Consider the following 21,563-nt stretch of genomic DNA (forward strand, 5'->3'; position numbering starts at 1 on the left):
CACAATGGCCAGCAATTCATGTGCTATTAAGAACTTTCAATTTGTCCATGTTGATCCTGAGATAAAGAACATATTCAAGAGATAACTGATGTTAAACCTGCATAAAATACAAAATTACTAGAAATCCAGCATATGCAACTGAAGCAGTATTTAACTAAAATAGCCATATATGTACCATACTTAATGTATACATACAGTCAATAGGCCAATTACTGCAGTCCTCAGATAACATCTTTTATTTACTTGCTATGTTAAAAACACAACAAATGATGAAAATTCGTCCCAGTAGTGGCCAGCAAGAACACCAGGTGTATTTGGGCCTATTTGAGCCTTTTCGATGATGTGTACTTGTAGCCAACCTCAACTAAAATAGACATCAATGTATCATACTTAATGTATACACGCTGTTGATAGTCCAATTACTGCAGTATTTTCCTGATATATATTTCTTATAGTCATTGTTGTTGGAATTACTTTGTATCTGAGTATTTATTCTGTAGCCAGTGATTGATCCTCTTCATTCTGATGGCTGCAAAGGGTGCTGGTGCCTGAGGTGGCTGTTCAGGCCATGGGCAGTATAGAAGAGCCAGGAGTATTTATTGTGATAAATTTCTTATTCATTTGCTGCATCAAAAGTAAAAAATATCAGAGAGACGAAAATTCACCCCAGCAGTAACCAGCAAGAACACTAGATGCATTTGGGCCTATTTGAGCCTTTTCGATGATGTGTACTTGCAGCAAACCTCTATTAAAATATCCATCCATGGATCATACTTAATGTATATACACAGTCAATAGGCCAGTTACTGCTGTATTTGTCTTGAGATGATGATATCTGATGCTCTCGATGGCCATTGCTGGGACAAATTCCACCTTCTCTCTCTCTCTATCTCTTATATTGAATTTTTAACACAGCAAGTCCATAACAGATGTTATCTCGGGACAAAACACTGCAGTAACTAGCCCATCAATTGTGTGTATACATTAAATACAACAAATATATATAGAGAGAGATATAGACCGACTGATAGATAGATAGGACAGACAGACAGATATAAACAAGAGCTTCCACACTGTTTCCATCAAGAAAAATCATTCACAAGTTATTGGTCAGGCTGGAGCTATAGTAGAAGACACTTGCATAAGGTACCATGTAGTGGGACTGAAATACATAGTTGTGAAGTGAAATTCTTAATTGCTCAGCCACATATATGTTGGTTTCGAATTTTGCAAACTTTGGAGAAGCAATTGTTGGGTGGCTGTAAGTTGATTGCATTAACCCCAGCACACAACTGGTACTTATTTTATTGACTGCGAAAAGGATAAAAGGCAAAGTCGACCTTGGTGGAATTTGAACCCAGAATGTAATTTTACCTAGTGTGCTAACAATTCTGCCAGATCATCGCCTTAATAATAATAATAATAATAATAATAATAATCCTTTCTACTAAAGGCACAAGGCCTGTAATTTGTGAGTGGGGGGACTAATCGATTACATCAACATCAGTGTTTCACTGACACTTAATTTATTGACCCCCGAAAGGATGAAAGGCAAAGTCAACCTTGGCAGAATTTGAACTCAGAATGTAAAGACAGATGAAATGCTGCTAAGCATTTTTGCCCAGTGTGCTAATAATTCTACCAGCCTGCTACCTTGATGATGATGATGATGATGATGATGGTGATGGTGATGATGATGGTGATGGTGATGATGATGATGATGATGGTGATGATGATGATGATGATGATGATGATGATGATGATGATTGTATCAACTTTTGGCACAAGGCCTGCAAGTTCATGGGAGGGAGCAAGTCAGTTACATCAATCCCAGTGTGCAACTGGTACTTATTTTATCAACCCAAAAGGATGAAAGGCTAAGATGACCTCATCAGAATTTGAACTGAGAACATAAAGACGGATAAAAGAAATGTCGCAAAGCATTTTGTCCTGCATGCTACCGATTGTGCCAGGTCACTGCCTTACAGTCAAATACATATTATACGATAGCAACACTGATTACTACTATCTATGACACACCATACCACATGTTTTTCACAAAGATATACAATTGAGGTGACTGGAATTCAATTAGACAGAGTTTTTGGTGGCAGTTTTGCTCAGACAAAAGCACATCATGCCGGGAGGAGGAGATACAAACCCTAAAATATAAATAGATGTAACAAAACACCTCAGACATTTAGTGAGGTATTTGAAGGACTATTTTTACCACATCCCCTCCCCCTTGTTATTTAAACGTATGTTATGCAGTCTTTGATCAAAGTATAATATTCTGTTACCTTATTTCTACTGTTCTCTAATGTCAGAACTGTCACAGTAAAAACTAGAGAAAAGTCGATTTACCCTGAACATTACTGATGTAATTAAATAAAATCAATTTATAATCTTATTACCAGCAGCATTTATCTATGTATTCGTTATCACTGTCATCATAATAGTCGTCATCATTGTTGTCATTATCATTATCATCATTATTGTCATCATTTTGCTTTCACTTTGCAGTAACCTGTCCAACCCATGGAATGGCTTAGATGAGTTATTGTTGCTTTCCTAGATGGGTTGAAGAACCACATCTCACCTACAAGTTTAATTTTTGATTTGGTTTTTACAGCTGGATGCCCTTCCTAAGCAATCAATCAATTTATACATGCATCCCCAGGTATTGCAATATCTGTAATTTTGGTTTCCTTTTTACCTTTATCTACCACAACAATATCTTGTCTCTGAGTCTTGATTAGGGAGTCACATTAGATTGTAAAATCCCATAGTATCTTATATTCATTGTTCTTGGTGACTCCTCCTGGTTCATATTCATACCATTTCCAAGCTCTGTCCAGGCCATACTTATCACATAGTCTCCTGTGAACAAACTTAGCCACATTATCATGCCTCCTTTTTGTAGGGCTTTTGTACCAGCTTGCTATGCTCACTCACAATATGTGAAATTGTTTCATTTTAGCTACACCTCCTACAAAGGGGTGATTCGCTGCAGGAGGCAAGCTGGCAAAATCCTTAGTATCATTTCCTTCGTAATAATAATAATCATAATAATAATAATAGTCAAGACGAAGAGCGTGATTTGATTGTATATTTCGGAATGGCTGGATGGCTTTCTACTCCCCGTCGCAATACAATCAAGTTCCTATATTCGGGATACCTTTGATTTTGTATCTAAAATTAACAACTTTTTCAAGCACCAAGTCCATATCGAGAACTGTTTTTTTGGTAACCATGGATGTTTCTTCCTTATATCCCAATATTGACCACAATGAAAGGGTAGAAGCATGCATGGATGCCTTTGAAAAGCGGTCAAATAAAAGTATTTCATGAAATTTACTCTGTAGATTATTGAGGTTTGTGTTAGAAAGTAACACAATGAAGTTTAGACAAAGATTTTTACCACCAAACAAAGGGTTGCGCCATGAGTAGCCCCATGGCAGTTAATTTCGCTAATGTCTTTATGACGAAATTCGAGACACAGTTACTGAAGACATTCAAATCCCTTCATGGTCATGAACCAATACTCTGGTTATGCTTCATTGACGACGTATTTTTTGTCTGGGAAGGATCACAGAATAGTTTAATGCACTTCTTGCATTTCTGTGATTGTTATGCTAGAAACTATGACTTTAAGTCCAAATTAAAATTTACGTCTAGTTTTTCAAACACTAGCGTTGAATTTTTGGACACAAAAGTCAAGTTTTCTGGAGGCAGAATAGTGACAGAGTTATTTTGCAAGCCCACGTGATCCCACATTTATCTCCACCGCTGCTCCGATCACCCACATCATCTTATTCGGTCAAATCTGAAATCCCAATTTTTGAGGATAAAACGGATTTGTACTGACATAGGGGATTACTGGAAACATGCAAATGCTTTTGTATGTCATTATGTCAAACGAGGTTACAGTGAATCACGTTTAAAGGAAATAGCAAATGAAATAGCTAAGATTAGCAAAGATAGTCAAACCTACACGCATAATGTTAGCACACAAAATACAATAGATGACAGAATTCCTTTAGTGATTAGCTGGCACCGACGTTTCGCTGGCATTTCAAAAATGTTGCATGAAAGTTACCAGCATGTGGTGAAAAAATATCCCAGTTTCAAACAGATATTTCCTCAGCCGCCCATTGTAGCCTTTCGACGGAATAAGAATATAAGAGAATTATTGACCTCTATATCTGACTCCAAGAAAACAAACATTGGAGTATCTGCACACTGTACCTTAAAGAACAGCCGCAAGAGAGGTAAGCCCTGTTCATTATGCAACAACATGAGTGAAGTGAATTCCATCAGAAATCATAACAGAAATGTTATGATTTATACAGAAGGGGGAACCTGTAAAGATTCCCATTTAGTGTACGCTGCAGAATGCACGAAACACAACTTGATTTATGTTGGTTATACAACGGAACAATTAAACAAAAGGTTTAATGGGCACAGATTCGACATCAGGCACAAGAACAGTAGTTCAACAAAACTTGCTGAACATTTCGTTTTAAGCGACTGCAATTTTGAAGAAGACTTGAAAGTGCATATTCTCAAAAAATATTCTGAATCTACCCCACTTTCACTTCTCAGAATGTATGAGGAGAAATATGTTTGCAGGTTATTAACATCACGCCCTGGAGGAATGAATAAGATGACAGGAGAATATCATCAAATTTATACAAAACTGTTTGATTGAATATTCTTCTTTCTCTCTTTTTCTTTCCTTTTATCTGTCGTCTTCCTTTTTCTATTTTTTTCTTTCTTTCTGCTTGTTATAAAACGTAAAAACTGATGATGTCATTCCATCAACGTATGGACGCTGGTTGCTCTCGTTCATACTTTACGTTTAAATTTCTGTAATTTTGAATTTTTAATCACCTCTTGTTTTGAACTTGACAAAGACAGACGTACTGTTGAAATATTGTTCAACGAATAAAATATCTATACAATTGAATCGCGCTCTTCGTCTTGACTATTTACCTACGTGATGAGTTACATCAATCCTTTTTAAAATATAATAATAATGATAATAATAATAATAATAATAATAATAGAATACTATTAATTTAATAGAATAAATCATGATTTAATTAAATAGCTCCAGTAGAACAATCTTCACATACAACACAACTTTTGCAACATTTACTATTCAAGATTAGGACCCATGAAATAACACAGCTAACATTACACACACACACACACACACACACACACACACAAATATAACAAGAAAGAAGAAACTAAACTCCATAACGAAACAAACTGGTGCAGTATACCAATAGAGGTCTGCACTCATCAAGCCCCCAACAAAAGATAAGAACACAATATCACACACTTCAAGAAGACAGAGGTGCACAGGTGGTGCAGCAGAAACTCAGATGAAGCTCCCAAAAGAAAACATTTTGCAATAACAATAGTGGTTTCAAATTTTGGCACAAGGCCAGCAAGTTTGGGGGAGGAGACTCAGTCAATAACATCGACCTCAGTATCCAGCTGGTACTTATTTCATCAACCACAAAAGGGATGAAAGTCAACCCTGGCGGAATTTGAATTCAGATCATAAAGACACACAAAATACTGCTAACGATTCTGCTAGGTCACTACCTTACTTTACTGGTTTCAAATTTGGCACAGTCTCAGGGTAGGGGGTATGTCAATTATATCGACCCCAGTGCTTAGCTGGTACTTATTTTATCAACCATGAAAAGATGAAAGGCAAAGTCGACCTGGGCAGAATTTGAACTCAGAACATAATGCTACTAAGAATTTTGCCCAGTGTGCTAATGATTCTGCCAGCTCACCACCTTAATGTTTTTCGTTATAATAACAAAGAAGTTGATGCTGATGGTGAGGTATATTAAAAATTTCTCAAAGAAAAGCCAAGAATGCACATTTGATAGACAACCAGTAGTTATTTGATAGGAAGTGGAGATACTTAGGGTTAGAAGTTGGTCAACAAGATTTCTTCTTCTTGATTTTGTCAATGATGCTGTTGTTAGAGAATAACTGTAGCCGCTCTCTCAGTGGAAGAACAGGGGCTTCAGACAGTTTCCACTCAAGAGATGATACACTTTGCTCTAGTTCAGAAATTTTCTTTTCGTATTCCTCCTTCATATGGCTCAGTTTCTGTTTCAAAGACAAGATATACATACAGATATGTATATGCATGCACAAGCATGCATGCACACATACACACACACAATATTGTGTCCTGACCACTAGTACTGAGTCCACATTTAAACAGCTGATTTCCTGGTCTCACAACCAGCAACATTACAAGGGTATGCTGAAAAGTTCTTGGCTTTGGGGAAAAGAAAATACAGGAGGAACAGTTAATTAGGATTTTATTCAATGATTCACCAGTTGACAGTATGCAACTCTTCCTCACTTTGAACAAAGTCACTGCACAAGTCATCAGTCATCCTTAAGGATGGCTTGATGGTCCTCATCAGTCTGAAAGACAAACAGACCCTGTCTGTCACCACCAGTGTAACTCTCTCTCTCTCTCTCTCTCTCTTCCAGCACACTCTTATTCTTTTTCAGTCAAACATCCTGAACCCCTGTCATCTCTCTATCATCACTCTATCCCCTAGGTTACATAGTATTTTTTTCTCCTCCTTGCCACTGAAGTCATATTGCCTTGAAAAGTCGTACCCATCTTGGAATACTGAAATAGTGCCCCTTTCACTCCTTCCACTATAACTTATACTTAATCCCTCTCAACACTATCACTCATGCCTTTATTATTCATCCTTCTCACTCTGTAAAGAGAGAAATGAGTAATCTGAGACATGGGGTTGTGAAGTCTCTTCCATTGCAATAAGGACATGGCCACCCCACTAGTGCTGGTGGCATGCAAAAACCAAACACCTAGTACATTCTGTAAAGTGGTTGGTGTTAGGAAGGACAACCAGCCATAAGCAAGATGAGCTTCCACTGCCCTGTCTAAGTCCAACCCATGCCAACATAGACAGGGGATGTAAAATGACAAGGATGATGTTGATAATGGTGATGATGATTATCATCATTCTCTCTCCCCCTCCTTCTCTCTCTACATGCATACAATCAAGACTTCAGCTTCACTCATCACTTAACACATGGTAGGATACTGAACACTATTCTGTTCAATGAATGGATAAGTTAGAATCCTCTGTAGGCTGTTGAGGAGTTAAGGAAATGCCTGAGATTTATAATGTAGCGTAACCAATAGCAACAGCTAAACTTAGAACAATAGTGTAACTATTGACACTGTAAATGACTTACCTTCCTGAAGATTTCTTGGTCACATGACTGTTTCGATAAAGCTGACTGGTTCTTTTGCCTTTGCAGGAGTTTCATCTTTGTCTCAAACTGAAATTTTTAAAACAGATGTAAAACCATTTAAGAATCTGGGTTAATGTCAATGGGTAAGAAACTTCTGGAAAACTCTCAGAAGAATTGCATTTTATATTTTTCTCCTCCATTTGCTTTCTGTTTTCCTTGCCTTTCTTTCCCATATGCTCACTCCATATTGTTTACCCTCACTGATATACACTATAGCTGCAAGCATGGCTGTGTGGTAAGAAGTTTGCTTCATGGTTCCAGGTTCAGTTCCACTGCATGGCACCACGTTGGGTAAATGCCTTCTACAACTACCACAAACCAATCAAAGCCTTTTAAGTGGATGTGGTAGACAAAAACTAAATGAAGCCTCCATAGTGTGTGTGTGTGAGTGTGTGTGTGTGTGTGCGTGTGTGTGTGTGTGTGTGTGCGTGTGTGTGTGTGCGTGCGTGCGTGCGTGCGTGTGTGTAGCTGTGTGTGTATCTGTGTTTGTGTTTGTCCCCACTACTGTCTGATAACTGGTGCTGGTTCGTTTATGTCCCCATAACTTAGTGCGTCTCAGCAAAAGAGACCAAAAAAAATCATGAAGTTAATTTGTTCAACTAAATCCTTCAAGGCAATGTTCCAGCATGGCCACAGTCCAATGACTGAATCAAAGAAAAGATGGAAAATAAAACCACCACATGTTTCCAATCACCACTACTACCTTACATCATGTCAAATACACTCACTCCATTCACTACATTCACTGCAGAGTATCACTGACATACACTATACTTCATTAGCTTACAGCTGCTGCTGCTGCTAAAAGATGCAGTGGACTTGTAGCTGAGTGCCTGAATAACATCCTTTAGCAGAAACAGCTGTAAGCTAATGAACTTCATAACATAACCTTTGTTCTTCCTGTGTCATCTCTTTTTCTTACTACTGCTCTACACGCATCTAACACTTTGTTCTGAAACATACATATATTGAGTCCTCCTCCAGGTTATTAGTCTTGCAATGCCTAAGTGAAATATGTGTGTGTGTGTGTGTGTGTGTACACACATACTCACATACATACAAGCACAGGAGTGGCTGTGTGGTAAGAAGCTTGCTTCTCAACCACATGGTTCCGGGTTCAGTCCCACTACGTGGCACTTTGGGCAAGTGTCTTTTACTATAGCTTCAGGCCGACCAAAGCCTTGTGAGTGGATTTGGTAGATGGAAACTGAAAGAAACCTATCGTACATACATATGTGTGTTTGTGTTCGTCCCCCATCACCACTTGACAACCAGTGTTGGTGTGTTTATGGATCCTGTAACTTAGCATTTCGGCAATAGAGACCGATAGAATAAGTACCAAACTTAAAAAATAAGTACTGGGGTCGATTCATCTGACTAAAAATTCAAGGCAGTGCCCCAGCATGGCCACAGTCTAATAACTGAAACAGGTAAAAGGTAAAAGATACATATATATACACACACACATACCCTTACATAAACACACACACACACACACACACACACTCACATTCTAACCTTTCAATGACAGTTTCAAGTGACAACCATAAGCATCCATGAAAGACAGAAGATGCAGCTGATAAGTTACCTCCATCTTGAGACAAACTATCTCATTCTGTTTCTTTTCTTCCTGGTTTTTCAAAGTTCCCTGCAATTGCTTGTTCTTATCTCTCTCTTCCTCTAGCTGCTGTTTCAGCTCATTGACCATTTCGTCTCCTAGAATGAGGCCATGCATAGCGTGTGAGTGACCAAAATATAAATCAGTTGTCACCTTCATCCTCCACCTTACCATCATCATCAGTTAACGTTCATTTTCCCCTGCTGGTATGGGTTGGACAGTTTGACAGGTGCTGACAAGCCAGAGGACCATGCCAAGCTCCAATGTCTACTTTTTTACACGGTCTCTAAAGTTGAATGCCTTTCTTAATGCCAACCAATTTACAGACATTATTGGGGGCTTTTATACCTGGTACCGGCACCAGTGAGGTCACCAAGTAACTCACAAGACAAGAAAACCCCTTGAGTGCAAAGGAGGTGTGCTGTTGAGAGAAGTGGCTTTATACCTGGTAATGAAAGGTTAAAGTATGATAGAGGGACAGAAACAGGTGTCATGCTGTCGTGGAGGTACATAATCACCCCAGTCGGAAAAGAGACGAAAGGAGGAAGAGAAGAGAGAAAAGATGATGATGAAAACGTGTCAGAGCAGAACCAAAACATAAATCAGGAAAGAAAAGAAAATCAAAACCATTCACCACCATTGTCGTAAGCATTACTTATTTATTCATCTATTTATTTATTTACTTATTTATTTATCTATTCATTTGTTTATTTATTGCAGACATTGGAGCTCAGCACAGTCCTGTGGCTCATCAGTTACTGTCAAACTGCACAGCCCATGCCAGCATTGAAAAGGGGCCTTGACCCTTTTGAGACACACAGCATTTTGGTATCTATAGCCAAAAAGACCAAAACATTTTTTTCTGTCAAGATTGAAACTGATGGATGCATGTAGAAAACAAAAGATAAAGTGCCTCAAACTACTTTATTAGTATGTAAAACTATAGGAGTGGCTGTGTGGTAAGTAGCTTGCTTACGAACCACATGGTTCTGGGTTCAGTCCCACTGCGTGGCACCTTGGGCAAGTGTCTTCTACTATAGTCTCGGGCCAACCAAAGCCTTGTGAGTGGATTTGGCAGACTAAAACTGAAAGAAGCCCGTCGTATATATGTATATATATGTATGTGTGTGTATATGTTTGTGTGTCTGTGTTTGTTCCCCCAACATCCCTTGACAACCGATGCTGGTGTGTTTATGTCCCCATAACTTAGCAGTTCGGCAAAAGAGACCGATAGAATAAGTACTAGGCTTGCAAAGAATAAGTCCTGGGGTCGATTTGCTCGACTAAAGGCGGTGCTCCAGCATGGCCGCAGTCAAATGACTGAAACAAATAAAAGAGTTAAAGAGTAAAAGACGACCCCTGATTACACTTTAAAACATTTATTTCATTGAGCCTCAAAGTCTTTTCAGCTTGTATCACTTGGGCTGATCAATCAGCTCAGTTGTCCCAAGAAGGTTAACCCTTTAACAGTTAAACCAGCCATAGCCAACCCAAATATTCCTCTTGTTTTATGTTCAAACCAGCCATATCTGTCTTCTCGCACCTACCCATTCTAAAAATAAACGATCACATCATCAAAATCTCAAAGCTACAGATTTTTCTGTCAACTGTAACACTTATTCTTTCATATTGTTTTTAAATTAATAATTGCATTATCTCTTAGCTTTGAGACTTTGATGATGTGATCGTTTATTTTTAGAATGACATTGTAGGGTAGGTGTGAGAAGATAATGCAATTATTAATTTAAAAACAATATGAAAGAATAAGTGTTACAGTTGATAAAGGGTTAAATGACACCGCTGACACCAACAACATTGATTATGCTGACAATGATGATGATGATGTCATTTAGTCAAGAGAAAAAGTAGTATCCAGGACCCTTTACTGAGCCTCCAAGAGTGGATGGGTGAGAGTGAGGGAATAAAAGTATCTTGAAATTAGAGAATGCTTGTAACAGAGGGGACTACGCTAAGGGCATATCAAGGACCAGGAGGTGAACATAAGACCAGCCAAGAGATTTAATCAATTGCCCAGGTGAGCTACAGCAGGATTTGAACTCTGAATGCGAAGAGTAGGCAAAAATTTCCCCACTAGGCACCCTGATCAATACCCTAATGATTCTATGATAAATAAAGGACCAGAGGAATCAACTAATGTAATATGTCTTTCCCTTTTTTGAAATGACAGAAAGTAATTTGAGAGAGATTTGGCTACTATTTCTAGCAGGAGATAGCCACCATCCTTACAGCTACCATCCTTACAGCTACCATCCTTAGAGCCACCATCCATGTGTCCATCCCACCTCCACTCAGTAAAATGTTATTTATTTTGCAGACCAGTGTCTGCTTGGGTGGTAGCAGACACCCCTCTTACTTCCACATTCATTAACAGCAGAAATATGATGACGGGTGGGGTGGGGAAGGGTAGTGGTGATGATGGTGACAACAATAACAATTGCTACAATAATGATGATGACACAAGAATGACAGCATGACAACAATGATGATGGTGATAGTGGTGGGGGTGGATGGTGTAATGTGGTGATGGTGATGACAGCTATGAGGGTGACATGCCAACAGTGGTGGTGGTGGTAGCGGCGGCAGTGGCGGTGGCGGCAGTGGCAGCGGCAGTGGCGGCGGCAGTGGCAGCGGCAGTAGCGGCGGCGACTACGACAATGATGACGATGATGGTGCGGCAGTGGTGGGGGAGGAGGAGGAGGAGGAGGAGGAAGTGGAAGAAGAGGAGGATAAAAATAGAATTTTCCCAGGATAAATTAACCTATTGTCTATTTTTGAAATCCATTAAAACAAAAGACAGGTATTAATAGCTGAATATAAAAGTAAATCCTGTTTTTTTTTCTCTTAGACACCACCACCAACACAACCACTACCATCACCTTCAGATCACCCATTGTCTTACACTCACAAATACATATACACACTCTCACACTCACATACCTACATTCACACATTCAGTAGCACACACACACACAAATACACACACACCATATACACTCTCACTCCTCTCCAACAATACGAACTACCTACCTACATATATATATATACATACTTACTCTTAAATGCAAACACATACACACAGTATACTTAGAACTGTGAGAAAATATGTCAGTCACAATGGCTATTTATATATTTATTCACCCATTAAATATATTTTAGCATTCCTGTGAGAGCTAGAAGGAGGAGGTCTGATTTCCTATCAATCTGAGAAGGGACAGAGCCCACAGAGTGTCAGATAATTAGGTCAGGTTAGTTGAGTTACTTAATGTTTGCAAATTTACTATAAGCATTGAATCAACCCTTCTCCATGGCTCTTCAGCATGGACACTGGACAAGAAACTTGAAAAGAAGTTTGATGGTACACACACACTCACACAGAGACACCTCGAAAGTAAACTGGCACCATCATTCTCTTTCATGGACATTTGCTGGTCAAAGAAGAGGTTTCCTTCTAGCTCCTCTACTATAATGGCCAAGTTGATGGAGTTAAATCACAGAAGTACTCCGACTCATTTGGAGCTGATCAGCAACATAAGCTGCCTTACAGCAGGGATCATATTCAACAATCCACCTGACAGTATGTCAGAGGGTCTGAGTCAACCTGAGCAGGATGCTATTGATTTCTTTCCTTCACTGTTGACTGTAGCAACAAGGTTTTGTGCCATCTTATGCTGGCTAAGTCCACCCTCAGATTGATCCACTATATGCCCTGCTTGAAAACCAGAAATCCCTTCTGTTTCTAGTGTTCATAGCAAGGCTAGTTGCAATAAGCAATTAATATTCTGTAATCGGCGACAGCGGCGGTGGCGGCGGCAGTGGCAGCAGCGGTAGTGGCGGCAGTGATGGTTGCCACATGAATTTATACAAATTCTGAAACAAGCTGGGAGGCTCTCTTCTTTGAGGCTTATTGATCTGCTAGAAATAGTAGTCAAATATTCTCCCAATGACACCATACTGTCTGGGAAAAAATGGAACGTTGCATATCATAAATGTTGGATAGATTATGTGACAATTAAATAAATAAATAAGTTGCATATGATCACAGCTGGAATGTCTTTGTTTGGAAGGTCTGCTGAATAAAAGCTGATCAGGGAACAACAACAACAGCAATAGCAACAAGCACTAACCACATGACAAAAAGGCAGACTAGCCAGCAAGCTGACACAGTCACTGCTACCACAGCCACCATTAAGTCCACCATGACCACCACTAACTCCACCACTGCAAGCCCCACCACCAGTAATACCACTACCACCACCATCACCACTACCTCCAGCACTACCACCACTACCCCAACACCATTAACACCAACACCAACACCGCTATCACTACCACCACCATCACAATCACCACCACCAGCTCTACATCCAATACCACCATCACTACCACTATCACCACCATCACCACCTCCACCACCAGCATTACCTTCAGCACTGCCACCACCACCATCACAACCTCCACCATCAACACCATAATTACACTACAATAATTCACAGCTGTCTGACCTGAAAATGTAAATCTGTAAGCACATAATAAAAAAAAAAGTTGACAGTAACAACAATAACAACATTAGTGTGTGAGAGTATCTCAACACATTATCATTGAAACTATGCAATGTAGTGGTGAAAACTCCCTACATTTTAGAATAAACTATACATGACAATAACAACAGACAGAAGAACACAAACCAATTGATTCTTTAATTGCTTAGAGAGAGAGAGAGAGAACATCTTGGCCTGCTAGAAACAGAAGTCAGAGCTTAGTCGAATTATATTGTATTGTGTAGGGTGCAGGCATGGCTGTGTGGTAAAAAGTTAGCTTTCCAACCATATGGTTCTGGGTTCAGTCCCATTGCTTGGCACCTTGGGCAAGTGGCTTCTACTACAGCCTTGGGTCAGTCAAAGTCTTCCAAGTAGATTTAGTAAATGGAAACTGAAAGAAGCCTGTCATGTGTGTGTGTGTGTGTGTGTGTGTGTGTGTGTGTGTGCTTGTTTGTGTCTTTGTGTTTATCCTCCACCATCACTTGACAACAGGTGTTGGTTTGTTTATATCCCTATAACTTAAGTACTTCGACGAAAAAAAATGATTGAATAAATACCAGGCTCAAAAATAAGTACTGGGGTCAATTCCCTCAACAAAACTTCTCCAAGGTAGTGCTCCAACATAGCCACAGTCTAATGACTGAAACAAGCAAAAGAATAAAAAAATATTGTTTGGTCACATTATACAGGGTGTCCACAAGGTCTGGGTACGTGGAGTAAATAAAATCATAACATAAGCAATTAAATATAAGAAATAATAATTTCTTAAAGTATGTGTTAATCCCCAGGTGGGTACATGGAGTAAATAAAACCATGACATAAACAATTAAATATAAGAAATAATAATAATGTTGTTAATCCCCATGTACCCAGACTTTGTGGACACCCTGTATACTTGATTATTATTGATATTCAATAGAGGTCATTATGGTCATAACAGTAATGCATCTGATCATAAGTTCTGCTTGATCAGAGCTAACTTGGGTCTAAACATTAACATAGTGACTTGGACTGGACCCTAAAGTCTTGTGTTTCAGGCATTTTAAACTTAGTGGAGCCTAGTACAGAGAAATGTGATAGGGTGATGCCATAGTAGGATGATGAGGGAGGGTGGTATGCTAAGAGAAGTAAAGCTGAATTAGGAGGAAAGAATGAACAGGTAGAAGGAGGAGGTGATACTTTAGCAGTTTATTGATGGGGAAACCAAAGGCTAAGGGTGAAAGATGGTAGAATGGAGCAATGAAGGGAAAACCTGTGAAGAACTGACAAAATGAAAAATGAAGAATGAAAATTGAAAAAAATGTAAAGAGAAAAATATTTAAATACTATCTTAAAGAAAAAATTAAAAAATGAGAAAATGAAAGTGAAAAGATGAGAAACTGAGGTATTAGTATAAATATATTTATATGAACAATGAACAGTGAGGAGGTCTTTAGAAATCCTCATTTGAGAAAACCCAAAAAGTTGTTTTTTTTATTCTCAAATTTTCGAAGTTCAAAGGTACAGAAGTTTCAAAAGTTCAGAAAGTTTAAAAATTTAAAAGGTCAAGCAGTTTTTGACAGGTAAACAGACAAACAGACAGACAGATAGATGGATAGATAGAGAGATAGAGATAGATGGATAGACAGACAGAAATATAGATAGATAGATAGATAGATAGACAGACAGACAGGCAGGCAGACAGACAGACAGACAGGCAGACAGACAGACAGACAGACAGGCAGGCAGCAGACAGACAGGCAGGCAGCAGACAGACAGACAGATAGCTAGCAGAGACCTACTGTTGGCATGTGGTCTGCGTGTTGCCTTGTTGCTAGTTCTAGGGTTAGTGGGTTAAATGAGCACTTTTGGATCTATAATTTTTCATCAGACTTTATACTTTATATGGTTATTACTGCTGGCATTGGTTAGAGGTTCCATTGGTTAGAGGTTTTGGAGGCAGTAAATGAATTTCCAACCATCAAGTTTGTTCTGGAGGTTGAGACTGGGTACCTTCTTCCTGATGAAATGTGCCTCCTTTATTCAGAGGTTGACCGCATCTGTTCCCCTGGTCAGTATCTGGGTGGAGAATTTGTTGGTGGTGTTTGAATATAGCGCTGAGTGTTGTGACCTTGTGAAGATGTTCTCTCACTCTGATATGAAGCTGTCATTTGGTCGATCCAATATAATTATCCCCACAAATACAGGTCATTTCATATATTACATTCGTTTGAAAACATAGCATGGTGCTGTCCATGGGCTGCTTGGCTTTGATGGGGCATTGGTTCAGTGTTCTGTATGTTGTTGTTGTGAGAGAGATACTGTCTGAGGGTGTGGCCTTGCCTTGTGATTCTGACAGGGAGGCCAGACTTTCTGATGACGTTCCCTAGTTGGTTTTCAACCCTTGCTCAGACTGTAAAGTCTGATGAAAGATTATAGATCTGAAAGTGCTCATTTAGCCCACTAACCTTAGAACTAGCAACAAGGCTACACACAGACCACATGCCAACAGTCAGTCCCCTTATATTTCTATCTAGCTATCTGTCTACCTATCTACCTATTTACTTATCTAATGCATATCTCAAAAACCGCTAAACCTATTAACTTTTAGCTTCTGATATTTTATACTTCTGGTCTATCTATCTATCCCTCTGTCTATTTATCTATCTATCTATCTGTCTATCTATCTATCTGTCTATCTATCTATCTATCTGTCTATCTATCTATATATCCATCTATTTCTATTTATCTCTCTATCTATCTATCTATCTATCTATCTATCTATCTATCTATCTGTCTATCTATCAAAATTGCTAAACCTTTTGAACTTTTGAAACTTCTGTAACTTTGAACTTTGAAAATTCAAGAAAAAAGAAAAAAATACTTTCTGAGTTTTCTCAAATGAGGATTTCCAAAGACCTCCTCATTTTTTAATTTTTTCTTTTTCTTTAAGATAGTTTTTTAATATTTTCCTCTTTTCGTTTTTCATTCTTCACATTTCAATTTCTCAATCTTTCATTTTGTCAGTTCTCCACGGTTTTCCCTTCATTGCTCTATTCTGCCATCTTTGGTTTCCCCATCAATAAACTGCTAAACCCCTCCTCCAAGTATCACCTCCTCCTTCTACCTGTTCATTCTTTCCTCCTAGCTCAGCTTTACTTTTCTTAACGTAGCACCCCCTCTCACCATCCTACTACAGCGTCACTCTGTCACATTTCTCTGTACTAGACCACAATCATGTTACCTGAGATACACCAACATCTTTTAGTGGAGCCTGTTCCTCTCGAGACATGGCCACAACCAATTTCTTCCTGAGACAAGGGAGAGAGGGGAAGAGAGAGGGGAAGAGAGAGAGGAACTGATCCCAGGACAGGACTGGCATTTTATTTATCAATCCTGAAAGGATGAAAAGTATAGATGACTTCAGTAGGATTTGAACTCAAACTACAGAAAGATATTATACCCAATGTGAAGACATGTGGCCTTGTGGTTAGAGTATTGAACTCATGATCACAAGATCATGGTTTCAATTCCCAGACAGAGTGATATCTTGTTTTTTGCTCCAGTCCATTATGCTATCAATGGGTTCCAGTAATAGCAGGGAAATTATCCCTGTGATGTACTGGCATCAGGTTCAAGGGGAACATTGTGATCCTTGTCACTTATACGTCATGGACAGTGGGTAAGAGGCTCTATGTGTCCTAGGACTTGAGGAAGCACTAACTGACTTTTTTCTTTCTTTCTTGCCTTTAACCGTCCAACGCGGAGTATAGGCCACTTATAATTGAATTCCATGTCGCATAATTTTTCGCTTCTGTACTTATACTCTGCCATGAATGTCCCCCTTTCTCTAGTTCCTTTTGTGTTGATCTACACCATGAGTTCTTAGGCCTACCCCTAACTGACTTACTAACTTACTTACTTACTCACTATTATACCCAATTCTCTAATTCTGCCAATTTGCCTCCAACAAAACAGAGATGACAAAGGACCAAGACTTCTAACGGTTTACTGTGCTTGAGAAGATACATCAAGCTAAGTAAAATCATGGTTGCCCTTATATACAGGCATTGTCCCCTACATCCCTCTTTCAGCTGAGCAATCCTAATATTGCAGGTGCATGGGACCTGGTGTCACATAAAAAGCATCTGTGCTGGTGCCATGTAAAAGCACCCATGCTAGTGCTGCATAAAAGCACCCAGCACACTCTGTAAAGTGGTTGGCATTAGGAAGGGCATCCAGCCATAGAAACCATGCCAAAACAGACATGGAGCCCAGGCAGCTCTTCAGCTGGCCAGCTCCTGTCAAACCATCCAACCCATGCCAGTAGGGAAAACAGATGTTAAATGATGATGATGATGACGACGATGACAACAACGATGATGACAACAACGACAACAACAACAAACACAAAGAGTATCCTTCCTTTTTTTTAAAACAGTAGGACATATGATATAGGCTGCTATTTCTAGGAGGTTGGGAAATTACTTAGAGATTCTTTTGGCAACAGATAATAGTATCATTGATACACTGTCTGACGCAAAAAAAGAGGGTATGGTCTTGATTGGAATTTTTGTGATTGTTGGTCAACTTGAAGTGTCACTTGGTGATAAATGCCAGAACTACAACAAACAAAAACAACTATAGCAACAACAACAACAACAACAACAACAGTATCAATGAAGATACTTAACTCTCTTCTGTGAAACTACGTGCCATCTCAGAGATGTTTCTGCTGTGTTCCAACTGTAATTTCTTCAGGCTTTCTTCATGTCTCTCTTTGGTATCTTTTAGTTCCTGAAGAACGGTCATTGTTAGAAGGACAATATGGTGGAGAAGAATTTGGACTGGAATATTTCAAACTCACACATGCATATACATACACATAAATACACAAACAAATTCACACTCATATTGTAACACAACATACATTCACAGGCATACACACAGGGACACACCCACCCACTCTCTCTCACACACACACACACTTACACACACTCACACATGAACACACATACATATACATTCACACTCTCACACATGTATATACAGAAAAACACACCAACACACACTCAAACACAGACATACATTCATATATATACACACAGATGCACATGCGTGCATCCACATGCATGCACACACACACACACACACACACACACAAGAACACCTGCATGGATCTCTGTCAGTTTCAACAATAAGAATTCAGTCGTTGATTCAACTGGACTACCTGCCCATTGAAGTAGTATTCAAGTGGCTGAGTATTGCACAGACATGAGTACCCTTAACATAATTCTCATACAGAATCAGTATGAGACAGTAACACAGCTGGACTTTTACATGACAGGTAACGGGTACAGCCCATCCAGTGGGTTTCTACATACTTTCCATCTCCCCAAATTCACTCACAAGGCTTATTTCAATCTAAGTCTATGATAAAAATATGTGCACAAAGCAGGGGAGGTGTGTGGCTTAGTAGTTAGGGGTGTTGAACTCATAATCATAAGATTGTGGTTTCATTCCCTGGACTGGGTGATGCATTGTGTTCTTGAGCAAAGCACTTCATTTTACACAACTCCAGTCCACTCAGCTGGCAAAAATGAGCAATTCTCCGACAAACTGGTGTCCCATCCAGTGAGGGAATATATACACCAGAGAATCTGGAAAATCAACCCTATGAGTCTTAATGATAAAGGAAGGTGCATTATCCCTTTTTTAAAGCTATATAGCAGCCACAAAACCACTTAACATTTTTACTCAGACATCAAGCTATACTATTCATACACACATTTTTTTCATTATTTGTCTGTAAAGTTACATATGTGACTCATGGGCCAAGAGTTTCATGCATTACACTTGATAAGTGCAACACATGAAACTCTTGTTTGGCCTATCGAAAAATACAACATGCATTCCAGATGTCTTGAAACTTTTTTTTAGGAGAGAGTTATAATTGTCTTAGATTGGTTTAATTTTAGAATAACATTACTATACATCTAATAAGCTGACCTGCCAACCTTTATTATTCCAGGTTAAAGGAGACAGCTATAATAGTATTTTGAACACATCCTACTAAATACTACATGTCACAGCTGACTAGTTTGCAGAATGCAGTCGAGACATAGTTTTATATTAAACTGGGCAAAAACACTGCAGAGACTTATGAAATGCTCCAGACTGATTATGGATTAAGTTTTTCACTGGCACAAGAGGTCCAAGGACAGTAGAGAGGAGGTGAGAGATGATGAGAGGTGTTGGAGGAAGAGGAATGTCAGAACATCAGAGCTGGCTGAGAAAATTCACAATTTTCTGGATGAAGACCATCATGTGTCTATAAAGACAATAAGAATACAGTTTGGGGTTGGCATGGCAACGTACACAGAACTATTCATGAAGATTTGAACATGTGTAAGACTTCTGCAAAGTTTGTTTCCAGGGTGTTCAGTGATGAGAATCTTGGTGACTGACTACTTGACAGAGATGGGCATCAAAACTGTCCCTCGTCCTCCCTACAATCCAGATCTTGCTCCCTGTGACTTTTGGTTGTTTCCAAAGCTGAAGGAAAACTTCAGGGGCAATCGTTTTGAAGATGAAGGAGGCTGTGACTAGGGTACTGGACACCTTCACTTTAGAGGACATCCATGGGGGCCTTCCTACAAGTGCATTAAAGTCAGAGGATCCTATTTTGAAGGAGATTAAAGTTTTGTACTTTGGAATTAAATTTTTCCCCTGGAAAAGTTTGAAAACTTCTGGAATGCACCTTGTTAAAGCATGGGAAAATAGATGTTAAAACAACAAAAATAAGGTGGCAGCAGTGGAAGTGGCAACAACGGAGGTGTCAGTGGTGGCAGCAACAGAGGTGCAGTCAGGAGGGGAGGCAGTGGTGATAGCCAAGGCAGCAGAGGTGGAAGCAGCACAGACAGCAACAGCATCGATGGTGACAGCAGAGGCAGAGACGGCAGCAGAGGCAACAGCAGCAAAAGTGGAGGCAGCAGTGGAGGCAGCAGTGGAGGCGGTAGAGGCAGTGGAGGCAGCAGTGGAGACAGCAGTGGAGGCGGTAGAGGCAGTGGAGGCAGCAGTGGAGACAGCAGTGGAGGCGGTAGAGGCAGTGGAGGCAGCAGTGGAGGCAGCAGTGGAGGCGGTAGAGGCAGTGGAGGCAGCAGTGGAGACAGCAGTGGAGGCGGTAGAGGCAGTGGAGGCAGCAGTGGAGACAGCAGTGGAGGCGGTAGAGGCAGTGGAGGCAGCAGTGGAGACAGCAGTGGAGGCGGTAGAGGCAGTGGAGGCAGCAGTGGAGGCAGCAGTGGAGGCGGTAGAGGCAGTGGAGGCAGCAGTGGAGACAGCAGTGGAGGCGGTAGAGGCAGTGGAGGCAGCAGTGGAGACAGCAGTGGAGGCGGTAGAGGCAGTGGAGGCAGCAGTGGAGACAGCAGTGGAGGCGGTAGAGGCAGTGGAGGCAGCAGTGGAGACAGCAGTGGAGGCGGTAGAGGCAGTGGAGGCAGCAGTGGAGGCAGCAGTGGAGGCGGTAGAGGCAGTGGAGGCAGCAGTGGAGACAGCAGTGGAGGCGGTAGAGGCAGTGGAGAGAACAGAGACTGAAGGCAGAGGCACCAACAGCAGAAGTGACAGGAGTAGAGGCGGTGGCAATAATGATGTTGATGATGTTGATGATGATGATGATGATGATGTGACCTAATTAGCAGTGGAAGTAAGTATTCTAAAAGTATAGTAACCAGAGTAAGAACAGGGTGACAAAAGTTCAGTAAGCTGTTACCTCTGTAGGTAAGAAAGGGTTTCTCTCATAGAGTAAAGAGGACAGAATGTATGGTGCTTGTATACAGACCGTAATGTGGTAGGGAAGCAAAACATGAGCATTGAATGTGAAAGATTTGCAAAGGCTTGAAAGGAGTTATGCAAGCAGGCTCCACTGGATATTCATTCCTTTAGCATTTAAACCTACCATACCCAGCCCAAATATTCTACCTGTTTTATACTCAAACTGACCAGATCCAGTTTCTCACACCTACCCTACAATGTCATTCTAAAAATATAGCCACATCATCGAAATCTCATAGCAA

At 40.0% G+C, this 21,563-nt stretch overlaps 1 protein-coding gene across 1 annotated transcript in view; it reads right to left on the reverse strand.

Annotated features, from left to right (window-relative positions):
- Positions 1–5,907: 5,907 nt before the first annotated feature.
- The window catches only part of LOC106869525 (uncharacterized), a 52,774-nt gene continuing 37,118 nt past the window's right edge, over positions 5,908–21,563 (reverse strand). The window contains exons 5-8 of the mRNA XM_089340658.1: positions 18,189–18,291; positions 8,927–9,054; positions 7,279–7,365; positions 5,908–6,141 (exon numbers count right to left, since the gene is read on the reverse strand). Of these exons, the coding sequence (XP_089196784.1) occupies positions 5,968–6,141; positions 7,279–7,365; positions 8,927–9,054; positions 18,189–18,291 (492 nt within the window). The 3' untranslated portion in view covers positions 5,908–5,967. The remainder of the gene's footprint in view (positions 6,142–7,278; positions 7,366–8,926; positions 9,055–18,188; positions 18,292–21,563) is intronic.

Source organism: Octopus bimaculoides, chromosome 23 (assembly GCF_046866305.1).
Source record: "Octopus bimaculoides isolate indiv1 chromosome 23, ASM4686630v1, whole genome shotgun sequence".
Lineage (NCBI taxonomy): Eukaryota > Metazoa > Mollusca > Cephalopoda > Octopoda > Octopodidae > Octopus > Octopus bimaculoides.